Below are 19,162 nucleotides of genomic sequence, written 5' to 3' on the forward strand. Positions count from 1 at the left end.
GGCTTGTGGGTAATTTTAAGCGGCACGACGTTGGGAAGTGACGTCATTATCAAGCGACAGAAGAACACGGAGCGGTTGTCTGGGAGAATTGTTTACAGAATGCACGTAAACGAGTATTTTTTTAATGAAGTAATGTTTGTTTTCATTGTTGTTTCATTGGCTGAGTGGAGTTCACTGCTTCATGTGGAGCTGGGGTGGTTTACTAGCTTTAGTTCAGACTCATATGCAGCCGTGTTGTAGAAACTAAAAGTCCGACGTATGAACGTGAATTTGAGCTGCGGATTTTGGGGGGGGGGGGCGACAGTGAAGTGCCAACTTTCAAAACAGTAAGATTCATGTTGTTTTCATTTCTTTCCAGTGAGACAGCTGAGCAGTGCGAATTAAAAATAAAATGGCCACACAACGGGTGCTCCCGCAAAGTAAAGAGACTCTTCTGCAGAACTACAACAAGAGACTGAAAGATGACATCAGATCCATACTGGATAACTTCACTGAGATCATCAAAACTGCCAAGGTGGGTCTATGTGAGACATGACAGTTTAATAATATCTTGGGGAGTTGTGGTTCAGGGGTTAACGCTTTGGGCTCCTGATCAGAAGGTTGTGGAGTTTAAATCCCAGCACACCCAAACTGCCACTGTTAGGACTTCAAGCAAGACACTGATCAGTTGTGTCCGGTCTCAACTGTACGTCCCTTTGGATAAAAGCGTCAGACAAGTGAGCATGTCTAATTGCAAATGTGAGTCGTAACTGAAACTATACCGGATATGTGCTGGCACTCAGTTTTAGGATTTTCGTAAACTAAACACGATAGTTTAGTGTTATCTAGAATTTTTGAGTAAACCCCAAACCTTCGTTTAGTTGTAGCTTTGTAAGAATAAATGGCACCAGCCTTGCTGAAAACTATAACATTTAATATATATATATATATATATATATATATATATATATATATATATATATATATATATATATATATATACACACATACACATACACATACATACATACATATTAGGGATGTCACGATACCAAAAATCTAGTAGTCGGTACCGACACCACCAAAAGTACTCGATACCAAAGTCGATACCACAGTGTGGTATAAAATTTAAAAAATAAAATTTAAAAAGCTCTCCTGGAGGACATTCTCCTCTGGCTGATACTGGCAAAAAGAGAGGGAGAGGGGGGCTATTTTAGTTATCAAACACTGTCTGACAATGATTTGCACTCCTAAACGTGCGCGCACACACACACACACACACCCCTTATACTCTGAATGCAAGCATTAGTTTAAATTCACTGATATGGTGGCAGGCCAAAAAGATTTATTAAAAGCATGAACATTTGAATAATTATTAGTGACATGAGGCTACATTAGCTGACAGGACATGGGCTGAATGGCGATGCATGGTGGTCCATTAGGAGGTAGTTTATAACACTGCAATTTGTTAGCATCGTTAACAAATAACTGACTATCGCTAACATTACATGGATCATAACGTTAGCTGGTTTCACGGCCACAATGCCAGCTGCCTCAAACAAACATAATTTCAGTCTTTCAGGTGCTTCGCCAAATTCCAGGTGTTTCCTCGCTTTGTTTGAAGTGAACGATAGCATCGGTTGCACACCAGAAACCGATACTAGCTTTCAAGTCGGGTGGAGCTAAACTTGTTAAGCTTAGCTAATCTTCTGTAGTTTTTCCCGTGTGTTTGTAGGTGTTCTTCTTCACCACTTGTGGACCGACTAAAACACTTGCGCGTATTTGCTGCCCCCACCTCTGCATCCTCATCCCAAAGCACTAACTAAACTATTAGAGTAATTTTGGTGGACATTTTTGGATTCTAAAAATTTTATTACAATAATTGTGCCATACATGTGTAAAGCAATGATCTTTTGATCCGATTTTTGTCTACCCATTTTCATAATATGAAATCTTGTCAACAGATGAATAGCACTCTATGTATAGCACATTAAGATGCATCGTAACGTGGTCATGGATTAAAACTGTCACAGAGTGCTTCTTTTCACAGTCTACGTCCAGTAACTAACATGATCCATCATAAACAGAAAACACTAGAGCCATGATCTTGCCATGCTGTAAACTGCAGTATTATATATTTAGTTTGTGCTCAACAGTTAAACAGGGACTTAAGGTTTGCTGATACAGCCTTGACTTAAGTATTTTCTCCAAAGCCACATGCTAGAGAGGCTAGAATGCTTGAACACTAATGTAAGAAAGGCAAGTTTCTGAATAAACATTGGATTAGAGACACCTCCTTTTTCTTTTTTGTTTGAGTATTGGTGGTCCACATCTCTTTTTTTTTTTCTGTATATGGAATATGTAAACTTCTACATTGACACTCGATCAAATAGCTAACAGATTAACTAGTGTACCTGGCTGCTTGTGATTAAGTGGACAGGAAAATGAGGTGTGTTCAAACATGAAAATCACCAAATTGACCAATCAAAACCCACCAGTCAGGGGCTCCTGCATTGAGTCACTGGGATTCTGTGTAAGAAACAAATGTTGAATGATTTCTCAGGTAGAAGATGAAACGCAGGTTTCTAGAGCAACACAAGCAGAGCAGGACCACTACGAAATGCACGTCAGAGCTGCCAACATTGTAAGGAGTCTTTTATGTTCCGTCAAGAACTTGATTCTTTAAAGCCTAAATTTGACTAAATACATAAATATCTTATTATTTCTTTGTCTTTTTCATTGGTTGTTAAACTGTACATATGATTAAAAAAAGGTGCGAGCTGGTGAGTCTCTGATGAAGCTGGTGTCAGACCTGAAGCAGTTCCTGATTCTGAACGATTTCCCTTCTGTAAACGAGGCCATTAGCCTGCGCAACCAGCAGCTGCGTGCCCTGCAGGAGGAATGCGACAAGAAGCTCATCTCCCTGCGCGATGAGATCGCCGTTGACCTATACGAGCTCGAGGAAGAGTATTACTCCTCCAGGTACAAATAGATCCTCCAGAGACCCTGCAATCCTGTAGTCGAGTATCATATGCACACTCTCTTATACGCACATACCCTATAACTCATACCCTTGTGCCTTAGACCACAACTTGTGTGTGTCTGTGAGTGTCCAAATTCACGCATAAGGACACAACCTGTATTGCCTTTAAAATGGAACAAGAAGATAAAGACGGGTTAAACTTGTAATTTAAACATTTGTTATCATATTTTCATAACAGGATAGTCAAAAGGATCTTGTGAACACCAAAACATTTTTTTTACCAAAGTAAAAAAAGTATGTGAAAGTGTGCTTGGATGCTATAAAGGAAAAATTCATGTTATACATTTTGTGAAAATGAGTGTACTACTACTAAAAGTCAAATAAAAGAAAACATGCATACAGTACACATCATAGAACGTAAGGTTAAAAAAAGGATACTAGAAAAGGTGAGCCTTATTACACATATGATAATGTTAAATATACATTATAGTCCTCTTAATGATCCTAGGAACATAATGTCAAATATTCAAATGTTTGTGTGATTTCAAAGCTCAGTGTTGTATTAAACATGCAGCATTTTAAATAGGAAAATGTATTAAATAAATAAATAAATAAATAATAATATAAAAAATAAAGCACTGCTTAGAAAGCAGCTGAGCTCACTGATTAGACTCATGTTTGAACTGGCCAAACTGCACGTGGCTTAACAGTCTAAGAAGCGCAGTTGATTCCCTTAGAGTGGCACAGGTTCATGACTAATCGCAGTTTATGATCTCTGTCACTAAAATACTAATAAATGCACTGAGAGTAATTAAACACAGTGGCTACAAATATCTTAGGAAAAACAGTTGTGGCCAGTATTTTTCTCATAATTAGTTTACATTTCTCTTCTTGTAAGGTCGTTCAAACCAGATGTCATGTTACTGTTCCACTGCTAGAACATGCCATATTTGTTGTACGTAGCCTAGGCATATTTTGAATTTGCTATAAATCAGGGGTCTTTAATCTTATCCGCAAAGGGTCGGTGTGGCTGCAGGCTTTCATTCCAGCAACACGGGAGCCACTTGGTCGGAATGAAAGCTTGCAGCCATACCGGCCCTCTGCAGGATAAGATTAAAGACCCGTGCTATAAACGAAGAGCGAGTTTGCTTTGCTTGCTCAGATTCAGTGAATATTTCATCAAAGCTAGGTCTACAGGGTGATCAATATCAACCAGAGTGAAGCTTATACAAGCTTTAGTCAAGATTACATCCATCCACTGTATATCATAAAGGGCAGAAATTATGGTAAAATATAGACATACTCTGTACACATTATAGTATGCTCTGAAAAGACCAACATTAACCCGATAATAAAACAATTACAGATTTAGGTTTTCTGGGGCTATTTTAAACATGCCACTAATCGGACTAGAGAGGATAAAAAAATGAAATGAAAGTCTCTGAAAATTCTCTGCTTTCTGCCCAAATGCGTCTAGCCCAGTAGCTAGTCTCTGGTCTGATGAGCTGCCTTTAGCTAAATAATTTACACAAACGTACATGATGGCATAAGCCACAACAGAGGATCTGCCGCAGAAGCCGAGCTGGTTGTTTAGAAAACTCCGACGGTTTTTCCGTACTATTATCATTTCTGCTACAGTATTTTTTTTCCCAAGTACTCATTTCAGTCTGGTGAAATACTTTGCCGGGTCTGCATCTCGACCACCGTCCACCAGTTGATGACTCCTGATTTAAGGTATACATAAATGCAAGGTTAGGTCTGGTCATTAGGTTGTGTATTTCATTTATTTGTGGGTGGTTGTGAGGTGATTTTTATACACTTTGAGCAGTGCAAATATGTTTCTTTTTTACTCTCCTATCAAAAAATATCAAAAGATTCTTAGAAATTTACCACAAATATGGTCAAATACTATTATATTATAATATTTCCTGTATAGTGCCCAAGGCTATTATTTTGGCCATTGGTTTTGTCTAAGAGAAATGTTAATTAAGTTTAGTTAAACTTTAAAAATAAAGCTGGAGGACATTGAGCTGCTGGTGCCTAATTGTAAATGGTGCTTAAGCTTTAACTTTACACAGGTATCTACAGAGAATTTGCACGTCAGAATGAGTTGTATGTCTTAGGATGCTAAAATTTTGTAACACTGGTGATTTGGCTTTTTTTATTATATCTTGTGCTGTTGAATGGGTTGAACCGATGTTCTAATGTACTAAAATAGGTATTTATGTAGACCCTGTACCTCTGAAACGAGGAGCACTCTGGGAGTTTTAATAACATTGAGCAATTCTTGTACTTTTATGGCCTGTATTTTTAGATTTCTTTTATTGTATTCGATTAAAAGAGATTATCAGTGTCCTGTTAAAATGTTAATGAAAAGTTGTATGATTTTATACAAGTACATATTTAGCTTGCAGTGATAAAATCTATAATGTTTACACTGATCATATTTTTAAAGCAGAGTTGATTTTTTTTCATTAGCAGTTCTTCCTTGAACTAGAAACGAGTAGCTTAAACACAGTGTAAGATATCAGCTAAGGATAAATAACATTACTGTTCAGAGTGTTGTAATGTTAACATTTTCCCTCCACTGGGCCTGATAGGCCATTTTAAACTTAACAAATAAATCAGAAAGGAAAGAGAGCAACTTTGATGTGTTTAGTATTTATTGGTTTCTTCCAAATGGTATTTTCTGCCTCTGCTTCAGTCTTCTGAAAAGTCTTTACTACTCTAACCTTTTTCTTCTTTCAGCTACGAAGTGGCATCACAAATAATACTCAGTATCTTTGCGATTAGAAACGTTACTGAGTGATGTTACTGAGCAGAGTTGTAATATGTAACATTGAAATATTTTTACAATCATAACCAGGCTTAATCTCACTTGGTCTATATAGGACTTATTTCTTTCAGCTTTTATCTGCCTGCATGCTTTTAAAAGTACTTTCAGTACCTTCTGCTTGTGTTTTGTGTGTTTTTGCTTTACTTGCTTTCAGATTTTTAAAGGAATGCTCCAGCAGTTTTCAAGCTAATCATTGTCTACAACATCTGTAGTGGATATGCATTTACCATGAATGAGGGTTCTTTTGTATTGAGACAAGAACAAAAAAAATGTACTCGCATTACATGTTTATGCAAAGCACATATTTTGGTAAAACACTTTTTCATAAATTCTTTAAAAAAAACAAAAGCTTTTAAAATGCAGCACTACTATTCAGAGGGAGGAATCTGGGATTATGTTTTGCCAATATACAGTCATGGGGAAAAAGAAAGTACACCCTCCCTCAATTCTAAGTTTTTATTCATCAGGGCCTAAATAACAATTGTGTGGTCCCCACTAACTTCTTTAAACTAACATAACCTCAGGTGGAGGTAAAAAAAACCCAAACACAACAGATTTCAATATGTAGTCATTTTCTCCAAAAGGTAAACCAACTTTCAGAAATCAGGTGTGAAAAGTAAGTACACCCTACAATTCAGGAACATGTAGAAGCACCTTTAGCAACACTAACTTACTTATTAATAACAAAGTAAACATTTTCTGAAGGAGTTTATCAGTCTCTCACATCGTTGTGGAGAAATTTTGGCCTACTGTTCATTACAACAGTGTTTCACTTCATTGATGTTTGAAGGTGTTTGTTTATGCACAGCTACTTTAAGATCCTGCCGCAGCATCTCAATGGGGTTGAGGTCTGGACTTTGACTTGGCCATTCCAACACCTTGATTATTTTTATTTCTTTATCCATTCCGATGACAATTAGTTGGTGTGCTTGGGATCATTGTCCTGTTGCATGACTCAATTTTGGCCCATTTTAAGCTGCTGGACAAATGGTCTCACATTTATCTCAAGATTTGTATTCTGGTATAAAGTTCATTGATGTCTTAATGATGCAAGTGTCCCAGATATTGTGGCTGCAAAACAAACCCAAATCATCACCCCTCCAGCACCATGCTTGATTCTTGGTGTGAGGTGTTTGTGCTAATGCCCATTGTTTGGTTTTTGCCAAACATGGCACTGTGCATGATTACTGGACATCTCCACCTTGATCTCATCAGTCCAAAGGATATTGTTCCAGAACTTTTGTGGTTTGTCCAGATGCAATTTTGCAAACCTAAGTCATACTACTAGGTTTTTTTTTTTTTTTGTAGAGTTTTTTTTTTCCTTAAATCTCTAAGCATTAGACAATCTGATCTTGGTCTGAATTTGCTGGGATACCCACTCCTGGTAAGGTTGGCAACTGTCCTGAAGGCTCTCCATTTGTAAACGATCCTTCTCACTGTAGAATGGTGAAATTTTAAATTGTTTGGATATGGCCTTATAACCCCTCCCCAGATTGATGAGCTGCAACAATTGCTTCTCTGAGGTCTTGTCTGATGTCCTTTCTTCTTGAGATGATGTGATGTAGACACACACCTGAGTGCTCCAGAACACCAAACTGCCAAAAGTAGTCACACTTTTGATGATTAAAACCATTAATAAAACCTGGTTGCTAATTACTCTCTTAATGATTGCAGCAGTAGGAAGGCTGTACATATTTTTTCCCACCTGGTTTCTGAATGTTGGTTTACTTATTTATACTTCCAGTATACAGTTTTTCTGTTCTTTCCTCAATACAGGGAAATATCAGTTCTTGTTTGTGGTAATTACACACAGGCTACAGAGGTGAGGTGGAAGATGAACAAAGAGTTTTCCTTTACTGAACAGGTTCCCAACCCTGGTCAAGGAATACCCCCTGCACAGCTTAGTGTTTTCCTTGCTTTAAAACAACCACTTCAACTCAGCTTTTTTAGAGCAGGGAAAACACTAAAATGTGGAGGACATGGGGGAACTCCAGGACCAGGGTTGGGAACCTGTGTTTGTTGTAAGGCATGAACATTTCTGAAGAGGAAAGTTTGGTGTGCGTGGTTGTAATGTGTTTATATGTGACACTTCTAGCTGTGGACAATGGGACGGTGTCGAGTTGCCACTTTGTGAGGCGTTTCGTCAGCGAGACAGTTGGGGGTCACCGAATATGGCCCTTGACCCTTCAAACCCCATTACAGATGATTCGGAAAGGCCTGTCGCTACAGAAACAATGTCACATCACCTCAATGGCCATGGAAGCAGCACAAATGAACAGTCTTGAAAATAGATCTGTTCGATCACATAAGCTACTTAATCTCTCCCCTCTACAGTAATTCCTGAGCCAATAAAAAAAAATGAAACGTACACTCATCTACATATCTGCAGTAGAACAAATACTGGATTCTTTTTTTCTATGTCTGACTACTGTACATTCTCTCTTACCTCAAAGTATTATAGTGTGTATGTTTACCATACATGACTTATCACTCTTGGGTCCTGAAGGCCCAGTTAGATATCTGTTTACACTGTTTTTTTTCCTAGTTCTTTACTTGATACTTTAGCACATATAATCTCAGTTATTTGTGTAATTTTCATTGTGATGCCATTTGAAAGCACATTTCCCTTTAGGTATATCCACTATGAATAAAATGGCTTGAAAAGTATTAAGTTTCTGAAGTTTTATTTCCTCGGAAAGACAACGTAGGTATATTAAGTGTTCACAGTTCTCGCTAATTGTATTTGCAATGCAAAGATATTGTATAAAAACACACACATTGAAATTGTTCAACTAAATATGTACGCATCATCCAAAATTAATAGAAATAGCATTTAAGGATGCTGTATGTAGCATTAAGCAAGAAATCCAGGAACTCATGAAGAGAGATACATCATGTTCATATTCATTCATTGTCCTTTATCCTGACCAGGGTCATGGTGGATCCAGAGGAATCCCAGGAACTCTGGGTGTAAGCCAGGAATACTCCTTGGATGGGACGCCAGTCCATCTCAGGGCATCACGCGCACACACCTTGGGGCAATTCAGCATAGAGTACACCTACTGGCATGTTTTTGGGATGGGAGGAAACCAGAAAACACGGAAACTGGAAGAACGTGCGCAACACCATACCGACAGTAACCCGAGCTCAGGATAAAACCTTGGAGCTGTGGAGCAGCAATGCTGCTCTCTGGGCAGTGTTATCACGTATCATCCTTTGTGAGATAAGTCATTATTTGATTAAGATAATCAAATAATTTTGATTGACTGCTTTTAATGAAGTCGTACACAATGCAACATTAACATGAAGTAATTCACATTCAATCAAAATAAAATAACAGTAAGTATCCCACATCATTATATTTACAGGTAAAATTTTTCTTTTATCTGTACAAACATAATTATTTTCAAAATGACCTTTCCTTGCCAGATCTTCAATAAGAAATGTGCTAATTATCCCACTAGCACTTGAGGATTCCTAAATCATTTATCTAGATGGTAAAATGGTATCTAATAGAGGCACAATTTCAGCATCAGAGCTGATTTTTTTTGCAAAGGTCATGAGGGATCAGTATCTTCGGTTCATCTTCTTGAATTTCTCATAATGATAGTCATCTGTGGCCTTCTCGTTGTTTGGTCTCTTACGGTAGTTGGGTGGTGATTCTTAGAGGAAGGGGAAAAAAGACCATCACAGTAAAACCAGGAACCATTAAATGTAATATACTGTTAAATAGCAAATTAATAAAAATGGGCAAGATAGACCAAAATGTACACTCTGCATTATGTGAACAGAATCTATAGTCACTGGTGATGAGTTGTTTTGGATTCATTTTTTATGATGTGAACAATAGCAAAGTACCATGTGTGTTTCTCTTTTTACTAAAAACTTACATCTGCTTAGACCTTGCAACTTTACCAGAACACCACTGATCTACAGTTAATGCAATTAAAAAGAGTAACAAGTTGCTGTTCAACATTAGTACCATCGGAATATAGCTAATGTACACTGTGTTCTTTTCCATACTGTCCTGTGTATTTATTATATTGTGCTGCTTTTATTCTGGTTTTACACGCTTGTACTTAATGCAGCTCTGTTTAAGAGTCGCTGTACTGTTTCACCTGCAGCAGCTCAACTTTACACGGGGTCCGATGCATGCATGGATGCCCCCCCCCCCCCCACACACACACACACACACACGCCCACTTCCTCAGCTCTCTCTAACTCACCTGCCTGTTGGACTCCTGGAACTGATAATACCCCTTAAAGATGTTTCTTTTTATTTGCATTGTTCACATTTCAGATAAAGTTAGATTTACATTATAATTATTGCAGTTAGTATTTCTGTATTTACTTTTTTAAAATATCAAGACATTTCTTTGTTGTTACGCATTTCTGTTTTCAATCGCAGTGTTCCAGCTTCATTAAATATACAGTGTTCCACACAATGCCTGGACCATAATACTGATAAAGAAAATCTCTCTCTCGCTCTCGCTCATTAAACAGTCTTCTTTAACAGGTGGGCCTAAGCCTGGGTGCCCAGTTTGATTACCACATACACTACTGGTCAAAAGTTTGGAGACACTGGACTGAAATGTTCATGAACTTAAAAACCTTTTGATCTGAAGGTGTATGATTAGATGTTTGAAATCAGTGTTGTTGATAAAAAAAATATATATATAGCTGTGCCAACATATTCATTTCTTTCATTATAAAACTAACATTTTATTTACAAAAAATTATTATTATTATTTTTAAATGGACGACTTGGAGGGAAATATTCCTAAAAGCAGCCGATAAGTGTCCAGCGTAGGTGGGAACTCCTTTACTACTGTTTGAAAAGCATCTCAGGGGGATTCCTCAAGAAATCAGTTGAGACAACACCAAGAAAACATTTCTAGAAATTCTAGGCAAAAAGGGGGTCTACTTATTTATTTTGGATTTTTTATCACAACATAATTCCATTTGTGTTACTCCAGAGTTTGATGACTTTATTATTATTCTATCTTTATAATAAATATAAAGAAAGAGTGTGTCTAAACTTTCGACCGGTCGTGTATTTGTGATAAACATTGACACCTATATTCATAAGAGGACAAACACGGATTTGACTCTGCAAGTCTTTCACGTGCGAGTGTGATGTTTTGCACTTACTTTCCGGTGCTGGTTTCTCGGTGTCTCCAACACGCAGTGGTCGTGCTTTAGGCTCTTCTCGGTGGCGTCGGTGAGGCGCGTTCACATCTTCATGGTAGACTGAAAAGTGAGTAACCATCAACTGCTGCACTGTCTCATATATTCAAATGACATACAGCAAAACGCTCATCTTTTTAACAGCCACGAATGACAAAAAGCTGTGAATAAGCTCATAGTGTACATGCTGTGAATGCTGAAATGGACAGATGTGAACAGATATATAGAAGTAGGATGAGTGTATGTAAGCACGGATGGATAGTACTCACAGCGATTATGCTGGACGTAGTTCACGGCGATGTTGGTGGGAACAAATGAAGTACCGCTGTCTTTCTTCTTATTCCTCTGCTCAGCAATCAGCTTCGCTTTGGCTTCCTCTGTACTGATTATGTTCTTTATCTTTGCACTGCACAGGATACACACAAAACAGTTTAAGACACACACACACACACAGACACTACTACACTGCAGAAAAGGTCAATGAACAGATTACAGAAAAAGCAGTGACTATTCGTACATTTCTTCCCAAACATTCTTAATCTCTTCATACGAGTGTACCATGATGCTAGCGTTTATGTTTAGCGAGCTAATGTGTCTCCCAGGATTATACGCATTACAGAAATGACCCTCTATGTTGTGCAGTAGAAATGCAATATGAACGGATATCCTGGATGCATGCATGCATGCGCATTATTGGTGTTGGGATCTTAATGTTTTATGTCATTTTTTGAAATTGAAATGTCTTCATAGGATTGTTTCACTGCAATAGACTACTATTATTTTATTCTGGATTAGGGATACTTATGGTAACCGTATTCTACAGCTATAATTCCTCATAGTTGTCCATTATTATTGACAGTTCACCTGGTGCAAAATAAGGATATTTACAGCACTGTTGAATTCTCAATTCTGCTTGGTCAGAAAGTGCTGACTAATTTTCTACATCACGCTAAGACAGCGTTGGCCACGCTAAGACAGCATTGGCCACACGGCAAACCACGGGTTTGAGTTAGATTATAACTAAATCTCGGAGAGTACAGCGGATGCTCCAGGTCCAACAGTAACAGTTGCCCTTGAGCAAGGCCCTTAACCCTCTCTGCTCCAGGGGCGCTGTATCATGGCTGACCCTGCGCTCTGACCCCAACTTCCTAACATGCTGGGGTATGCGAAGAATAGAATTTCATGGTCCTGTAATGTATATGTGATCAATAAAGACTCTATATCTAACAGTAAACAAACGTTAATACAGTTCAGTTTTCTGTGAAGAGACGTTGATTTAACATTCACTGAGGGGTTTCCCATGAGGGGCAAAGCCTTGTAACAGTCCGAGGGAAAGCTTTTTCAGGGCAGAGGACTTTATGTTGCACTGTGTGTTTTATATCACTCACCCGAGAAGCTGCTTTTTTTTCTGATTCATTTTATAGCTGCAATAAGGTAAGTCTTAACAACAACTAACTTGTTTTGCAGACTTTTCACAACACTGAATGAACTATGTGTGTGTCGTTCTTTAATAATAATTAGGGCGGCTGTGGCTCAGGTGGTAGAGCGGGTTGTCCACTAATCGTAGGGTTGGAGGTTCGATTCCCGGCCAACATGACTCCACATGCCGAAGTGTCCTTGGGCAAGACACTGAACCCCAAGTTGCTCACGATGACAAGTTAGCACCTTGCATGGCAGCTCTGCTACCACTGGTGTGTGTGAATGGGTGAATGAGACACAGTGTAAAGTGCTTTGGATAAATGAGCTATACAAGTGCAGACCATTTAATTACTGTAGTATAAGCGTGTCAATAAAACATGTCACAATGTGCTGTTAAGGGATCTCAGAATTCTCTTGGGGATGTCATAGCCCCGTTGTGACCTCAATTAACCCAGCTTGTGGAGATTTGATTACAAGAAGCTGGCTACCTGAACCCTGAGTGTGTCAAGATTCCTTCATTTCATAGGCCTCAGCTCACGATCTTCCCATTCAGCAGCTGTGCATATTCCTAATTATTTATCAGATTCAATGTATGAGGAAAAGCTGCACTTGCACTTACTCGATTCCCAGGTCCACTTCTGGGATGCCGCTAAGCATCTGATTGGACAACATCTCTTCTGTCTTTTTGGCAGAATTGACACGGATGTTCTCGGGCAGTTCGTACAGGTGATCCTCAGGATTCTTAATCTTCACCTTCTGCTCCTCTGCCTCCAATAAGCCGTTCTTCTTTTTCAGCTCAGTTTCAATGTACTTCATCCTGAAACGAGGAAAAATAGATCAATGATGAGAAGGTACAAAAAGCATCATGTATATTTTCATCCCTCCCTTATTTTTCCTTATTAAACAGTTTATATTAAACACACAAAAAAATCGTTTTTTAATTTATTATTAATGCAAGTGTCTATTAAGCTCCAGTTTTCTCATGCCTACTTGTGCTTTATACTGTGGCACATTAACATTATCATCTCTAAAAAAACAAACAAACAAAAAACTAAACTTCAACTGTGCTCCTAAATTTTTGACTGTGCCCCTAAATTTTTGTAATTAGGAGCACAAGTGCTCCTAAAAAAAATTGTTACCGTAGAGCTCTGTCTCTATATAACTTTGTATACATACATGTCTGCATCTTCATCTCTTCTGTTTGTTTCAGCAGAGAAAGCAGTTCCCAGGTTCAGATCATCCTCTGTACTGGAATGAAGAAAAAAAAAATTTTTTTTTTAAATGCAGCCTTGGTTACAAATACACTCACACACACCCACTGTGATAAAACCTGGCCAAACACTGGCCTTCATATTTAGTCACTGGGACACTTACTTATCTGCAGCTCTGTCCTTCACTTTCTTCATGTCCACGATGCCACCTGTCTTGAGCTTAAATGGATCATCCTGAAATGTAGGAAGTAAAAACCTCACACAGAACTCTGTTGCATCAATCAGTATGTTTACATGGACAACACTAATCCAATATTAATCCGATTAAGACAATACTCTGATTAAGAAACTACCATGTTAGCAGCGATTTCCGATTACCTTAATCCGATTAAAGTCATACTCGAAGTAAACACAAATCGAATTAAGACATGTGGAGTATTCCTGTTTTAGTCACATTATGGAAGTGCATTATAGACATGTACACACCTTAATCACATTATTAACGTCGTGTGGGAGTTTTCACCGCATTTTGCGACAGGACACACACACACACGGCAACTTACCTACTACATAGTAGGAGATATACATGTATTTCGGCTACTATATAGTATGCAAGTACGCGGTTTGGGACGCAGCCCGTGGCTTCAAGCAGTCGTGAAAAATAAGGACAAATAATTAACTGCACTTGAAGCTTTCGTAAAAATTTAAAATGAAACACACAAAACTGTAGAAGGTACCATAACGAAGACGAACTGTATGTTGATACGTGAAATTCTGGAGGGAACGTCGGACGGCATGGCACGGTGACGTAATGACGTGTGCTGTTAATCGATATATGGTCTAAAACATTTCAAACGGGAACATGAAAGGAGTATTCTAAAAGTGACTCGTGTAAACACCTTAATCAGAGTATTGTCTTATTCAGAATAAGGTCAATTATTACATTACTGCTGTCCATGTAAACATAGTCAGTGTCAATATATTATTTAAACACCTAACACTATGCTTACATTTACAACAAACTGTGATGATGATGATGATGATGATATAGATCTAACATCATCAATCATGAGATAAGCACATACCTCTATCTCTGCTTCCAATGGTAACTTCTCTCCCACAAGTAATGATGCTAAACTGGGGAGAAAAAGAAAAAATAGAAAATCTTAAAATGTTACCCTTGTACTACCATTACTATATAACAAGGAACACAAATAACAGAGGGAAAACTGACTTCTGTGTTCATTTAATCATATTTTTCCTATCGACGACTGTTACAACACAATCAAGAATTCTAACAATTTTGTCTAATTCAGCATTTATGCTTATTGACAAAAGTTTTTATCCCTTTTGACACTAGCAGTCAAAATAAGACCTGTGGGAAGTCCTAAAACAGAAAAAGAAAGTGCTGCACTACTTCTGCATTGGTTTCCTCATTAACTGATACTGAACGTTGCTGGAAAACACTGAATGAGAAAAGAAAAAAGTGCTTGCTCTTTTGTTTTAGAAGTTAACAACAAAGCTGGACTGTGATCATATTTATTTGAGGTCAGTTACATTTGTTTTCATGCGACATCATCTTTTCGTGTCGAGGTTCCACTTCATAGTGGAACCATCGGGGTGGAAGGATTAGCCGCTCAGCAGTATGATACTGAACGTTGCTCAGGGTGCGCCAGGAGAGGCTCCTTCCATGCACACACATTCACACACCCATTTATACACTATGGACACTTTGGACATGCCAATCCGCCTACCATGCATGTCTTTGGACTGGGGGAGAAACAGGAGTACCCGGAGGAAACCCCCGCAGCACGGGGAGAGGAATCGAACCCCCAACCCTGGAGGTGTGAGGCGTGCATGCTAACCACTAAGCCACTGTACGTCCCAACATACGACATGACAAAACGTGTGTACTTTGCTGTCCACCATTTTGATTCCCTACACAAACACCTCTCTCTGTGCAAAGACCGACCGCGCGGATGCTCCAATTGACCACCACAAAACAAGTTAAGATTATTCAAGGCTCTGAACATTATAATTATAAACCAGTGCCTCGATGTTATCTGAAGAAAGGCAGAAGGCTGCTGTTAATCGTATGATATCGCAACCGAGGAGAAACAGTCAGTTCTTTCTCAATATTTGGTAAAATATAGGGTAAAACCTCACAGCAAGGTAAAATGTTGTTAAATACGAATTTACATGGTGAATTCTGAACTACTGATTCTACTACTGACTTACAGCACCTCAACCAGATTAAGGTTCATTATGGTAAAATGAAACATTACGCACTGTTTAACTCATTCACCCTCACGGCTCCATAGATATGTGGATTAATCAAACTTGAAATGAGATACACAACCTAATTAATCCATTTTAAATAAATAAATAAATAAAGCAAAGATCTTCCAGGCAAGATAGCGATACTGTTCAAGTACATGTAGGTCCCTTTCCCCTGTGATGTAACTTCTCATGGGAATAATGAGAATACAGCACCAACCAAAAAAAAAAAAAACAGTTTCTAAGCACATCACAAATATTACAATATAAACATACTGTGTTTTAGGCTGGAGGTTTCCTTTAAGAGATGCCATGACCAGCAGTGAAAGTACTCAAAAAAGGTAAGTTACTCAAAAAATTTTATCCACTACAGGTTACTAATTACTACTTTAAAATTGTAATCTGATTACAGCATGGAAAAAGTAATCAGATTACTAATTACTTTACTTTCAAAACCTATCAAACCTACAAAAATACACTACAAAGTGAAACTCAGTTCTTTCAGCAATTTTAGCGCATGTTAATGTATCACATGATCAGAAAAAGTCGGATTTATCATAAAACTTGTCTTGGGTGCTGTCACTGTTTGTAGAACTACCAGACCGATAAAACATAAAACTTTTCTAACTAGGCTAGTTTGGAGTCACTAGCCAAGGGGAGGCACAGCCAAGCTATCACTGTATGGGTTTAGCTGCTACAATGCCATGCAAAGTACATCATATTTCCTTATGCTCTGCTCATATCATGTTCACATGAACTGGAACGCATAGATATTTACACACCTTGTTTTCCTGCTCAGAGTCAGAGGATGTTACGGTTTCAGTTTCAACTCATTTACTGGTTTAAAAAAATAAAAATAAATCAGCGTATATCCATTTTTCCTCACATTAACTGTGTGAGCTAGCATTGGCAGAATTGAGATAATACACCAATAATACACGAGTGTTTCCATGTATTTTCCTGTAAACCCTGTCTGATTGGTCTTGCCTCCTCTCACTGAAGATATAAAATTACAGTCGGTCTTCTTTTACTGACGTTCAGATACGTAGTGACAAACTGCTCCACGTGGAGAATTATTCAGGACTAAAGCAAAAATCGTCAGAGAACAATTTGATTTCTTTTAAAAATGCATTTTACTTTAATATTGTTTTCTTACAATAACTTTGTAACGCAAGCAACGTAATTTTAATCAGTAACTAATCAAATTACATAAATTTAAAATGTAATGCATTACATTACTGCATTATCAGTAAAAGTAATTAGAATACAGTAACGTGTTACACCCAACTCTGAATGGCAGTGGTGCCTCAACGGTTAAGGATCTGATCAGTGATCAGGAGGTCGGGGTTCAAGCACCCAGCACTGCCAAGCTACCACTGTTGCGCCCTTGAGCAATGCCCATAATCCAATCTGCTAACGCAGTGGTTCTCAAACCAGGCGGAAGCGGGACGCGAATTGTTCACAAGAAAAAAAATACAGACAGGGCATTATTGGGGTTCTCTGTGTATTTTATTGCTTTTCAAATAGGATGTGCATAAATGAAAAACCCCACGTTCCCTCTCCCTGTATTTTCTTTTTGCTGTGGAGAGGCGGAGCTTAGTCTGCCTTTTATCTAGCTGTCAGTGCAGACCAGTGATGCCAGCTTAGCGACTTTTCAGACCCCTTTAGCGACTTTTTTTTTTTTTTTACTAAAAAAAGTGTCTAATGACAAATCTAGCGACTTTTTAGCCAAACCTTAGCAACTTTCCAAATATCCCCAGTACTGTCCTGCAAGCGCGAGGTCTTGCTCTCCGGCTGCACTCACACCTCTCACTGCATCTGCTCTGTTCAGTGAGGGGCTGAGAGCCGGAGATTTAACAATGTCATGGATAACGAGACGCGCCCTTAGTCCCAATTTACATCATTCATATGTGAATGTTTTTTAGAATGCAAGATGAATTGAGTGCAACATGTTTTACATGTAAAATAATCCACAATATTACAGCCTAGTTCTCTTGTTCAAAAGTGGTTATAGTGTTCAGAAACATTTTTGATCATTCATGTTCAATACCTGTGCGTTGTATAGTTTTATAAAAGTCATAAAAGCTATAAAATATACAATAGTTAATAATTATACCTGGTCTCCTCCAATATGGGGCGGCGTACCACATGATAATATATGAACGTATTATAACGCGCGCATTAATATAAAGCTGTGATTTGCCATGCAGCCGGAACTACTGTTATATAAAACTAATCAACACCTTTAGAATCAAGAATTCAACCGCGCAGTGGTATAAACCTACAAAAACAGCATGTGACTGGATAACATCTCTTCTGTCTTTTTTTTTTGTCAGAATATTGCTTACCTCACACCTTTCTGTATCCTCCGTAAACTTTGCAGCTCCTTTACTTCATGAAGTTTAGTCCTGTGGACGTAGTTATTTAAAACATTACATTAGTTAAAACAGCACATTGTCTTCATATTGGGCCAGTATCAGAATAAGAGTGAAAAAGTTTTAAAGTAGCCTACAAACAAACACTGGTTCGGTTTATTAGCAAAACAGAAAGACAGTTAGCTAGCTAACGTTACAAGATCGATTAGCAATTAGCTAATGCGGCGGCCGAATTATTAACCTGACTTCAGCAGTCACTTCGTCAGATTCCTCTTCATCAGAAGATTCCTCTTTCCTTTTCCTGAAATGTTTACCCGCTGGCATGATCTGATATTCCACTGTGTATTGTTATGAAAGGTAAATCTCTCCTGCTCCTGACCGTAAGCGTTTTTGAGGGAAAAAAAACAATGGTCACTTCTTCTCCTAACTGACGAGGGAGACATCCGACGTTGTGATTGATTACCGCCACCTGCTGGACTTGATGTGTACTTTTTGTTCGTTTTTTGTTTGTTTAAACCAGGGTTCTCAAAAAAACAAGACGAAACAAATAAACTTTAACTGTTATATAATACCAATTTCATGAATTTGTTTGAATCCATCTATTCAAATATCAGGGTCATTATTCAAATGTGTGCAAAAATTTGTCTATTTATTTGAGCCACAGAGCTTTTGTTTCCGAACTTTCCATCAACAGATTAACAACAAACATTAGATTTAAGCTGACATTGTTTTTAGGCCAACTTGTGTTTGAGTTATTGAGGTTTGGATGAATCCCTTGCAATTCAAGTGACTGGTCAAACAAGCTTATAGCTATAAGAACTCAATAGCATATATATTGTTGAGTTCATTGTTACATTGATGGAAACCCACCATTATGAATGTATATGTATATGTA

At 38.1% G+C, this 19,162-nt stretch overlaps 2 protein-coding genes across 4 annotated transcripts; one reads left to right on the top strand and one right to left on the bottom strand.

Moving 5' to 3' along the window:
• Positions 1 to 31: 31 nt before the first annotated feature.
• On the top strand, positions 32 to 8,426 carry med22 (mediator complex subunit 22). 3 transcript variants are annotated; one of them, XM_053617825.1, is made up of 5 exons: positions 37 to 105; positions 359 to 514; positions 2,543 to 2,623; positions 2,753 to 2,961; positions 7,894 to 8,426. In XM_053617825.1, the coding sequence occupies exons 2-5, from the start codon at positions 392 to 394 to the stop codon at positions 8,081 to 8,083; spliced, it is 603 nt and encodes a 200-aa protein (XP_053473800.1). In that variant the 5' UTR covers positions 37 to 105; positions 359 to 391; the 3' UTR covers positions 8,084 to 8,426. The 3 variants fall into 3 exon arrangements, with proteins under 3 accessions (XP_053473802.1, XP_053473800.1, XP_053473801.1); XM_053617826.1 differs by lacking the exon at positions 37 to 105 and adding an exon at positions 238 to 256; XM_053617827.1 differs by lacking the exon at positions 7,894 to 8,426 and having other exon boundaries at positions 32 to 105; positions 2,753 to 5,403.
• Positions 8,427 to 8,471: 45 nt separating this feature from the next.
• c28h9orf78 (chromosome 28 C9orf78 homolog) lies at positions 8,472 to 18,699 on the bottom strand. Its single transcript, XM_053617823.1, has 9 exons — positions 18,509 to 18,699; positions 18,241 to 18,300; positions 14,701 to 14,752; positions 13,779 to 13,849; positions 13,581 to 13,652; positions 13,024 to 13,221; positions 11,255 to 11,391; positions 10,950 to 11,048; positions 8,472 to 9,460 (listed from the first exon to the last, which is right to left on the bottom strand). The coding sequence occupies exons 1-9, from the start codon at positions 18,589 to 18,591 to the stop codon at positions 9,366 to 9,368; spliced, it is 867 nt and encodes a 288-aa protein (XP_053473798.1). The 5' UTR covers positions 18,592 to 18,699; the 3' UTR covers positions 8,472 to 9,365.
• Positions 18,700 to 19,162: the final 463 nt, after the last annotated feature.

This window comes from Ictalurus furcatus, chromosome 28 (assembly GCF_023375685.1).
Source record: "Ictalurus furcatus strain D&B chromosome 28, Billie_1.0, whole genome shotgun sequence".
Taxonomy (NCBI): Eukaryota; Metazoa; Chordata; class Actinopteri; order Siluriformes; family Ictaluridae; genus Ictalurus; species Ictalurus furcatus.

Excerpts from the sequence above, each read along its gene's own strand:
- med22 (XM_053617825.1), top strand. The coding sequence starts at position 392 with ATGGCCACACAACGGGTGCTCCCGCAAAGTAAAGAGACTCTTCTGCAG. Across the intron at positions 2,624-2,752 it reads ACGTCAGAGCTGCCAACATT|GTGCGAGCTGGTGAGTCTCT; the intron begins GTAAGGAGTCTT and ends GATTAAAAAAAG. Across the intron at positions 2,962-7,893 it reads GAAGAGTATTACTCCTCCAG|CTGTGGACAATGGGACGGTG; the intron begins GTACAAATAGAT and ends TGACACTTCTAG.
- c28h9orf78 (XM_053617823.1), bottom strand. The coding sequence starts at position 18,591 with ATGCCAGCGGGTAAACATTTCAGGAAAAGGAAAGAGGAATCTTCTGAT. Across the intron at positions 13,653-13,778 it reads AAGGACAGAGCTGCAGATAA|TACAGAGGATGATCTGAACC; the intron begins GTAAGTGTCCCA and ends TCTTCATTCCAG. Across the intron at positions 13,222-13,580 it reads AGAGATGAAGATGCAGACAT|GATGAAGTACATTGAAACTG; the intron begins GTATGTATACAA and ends TCCTCGTTTCAG.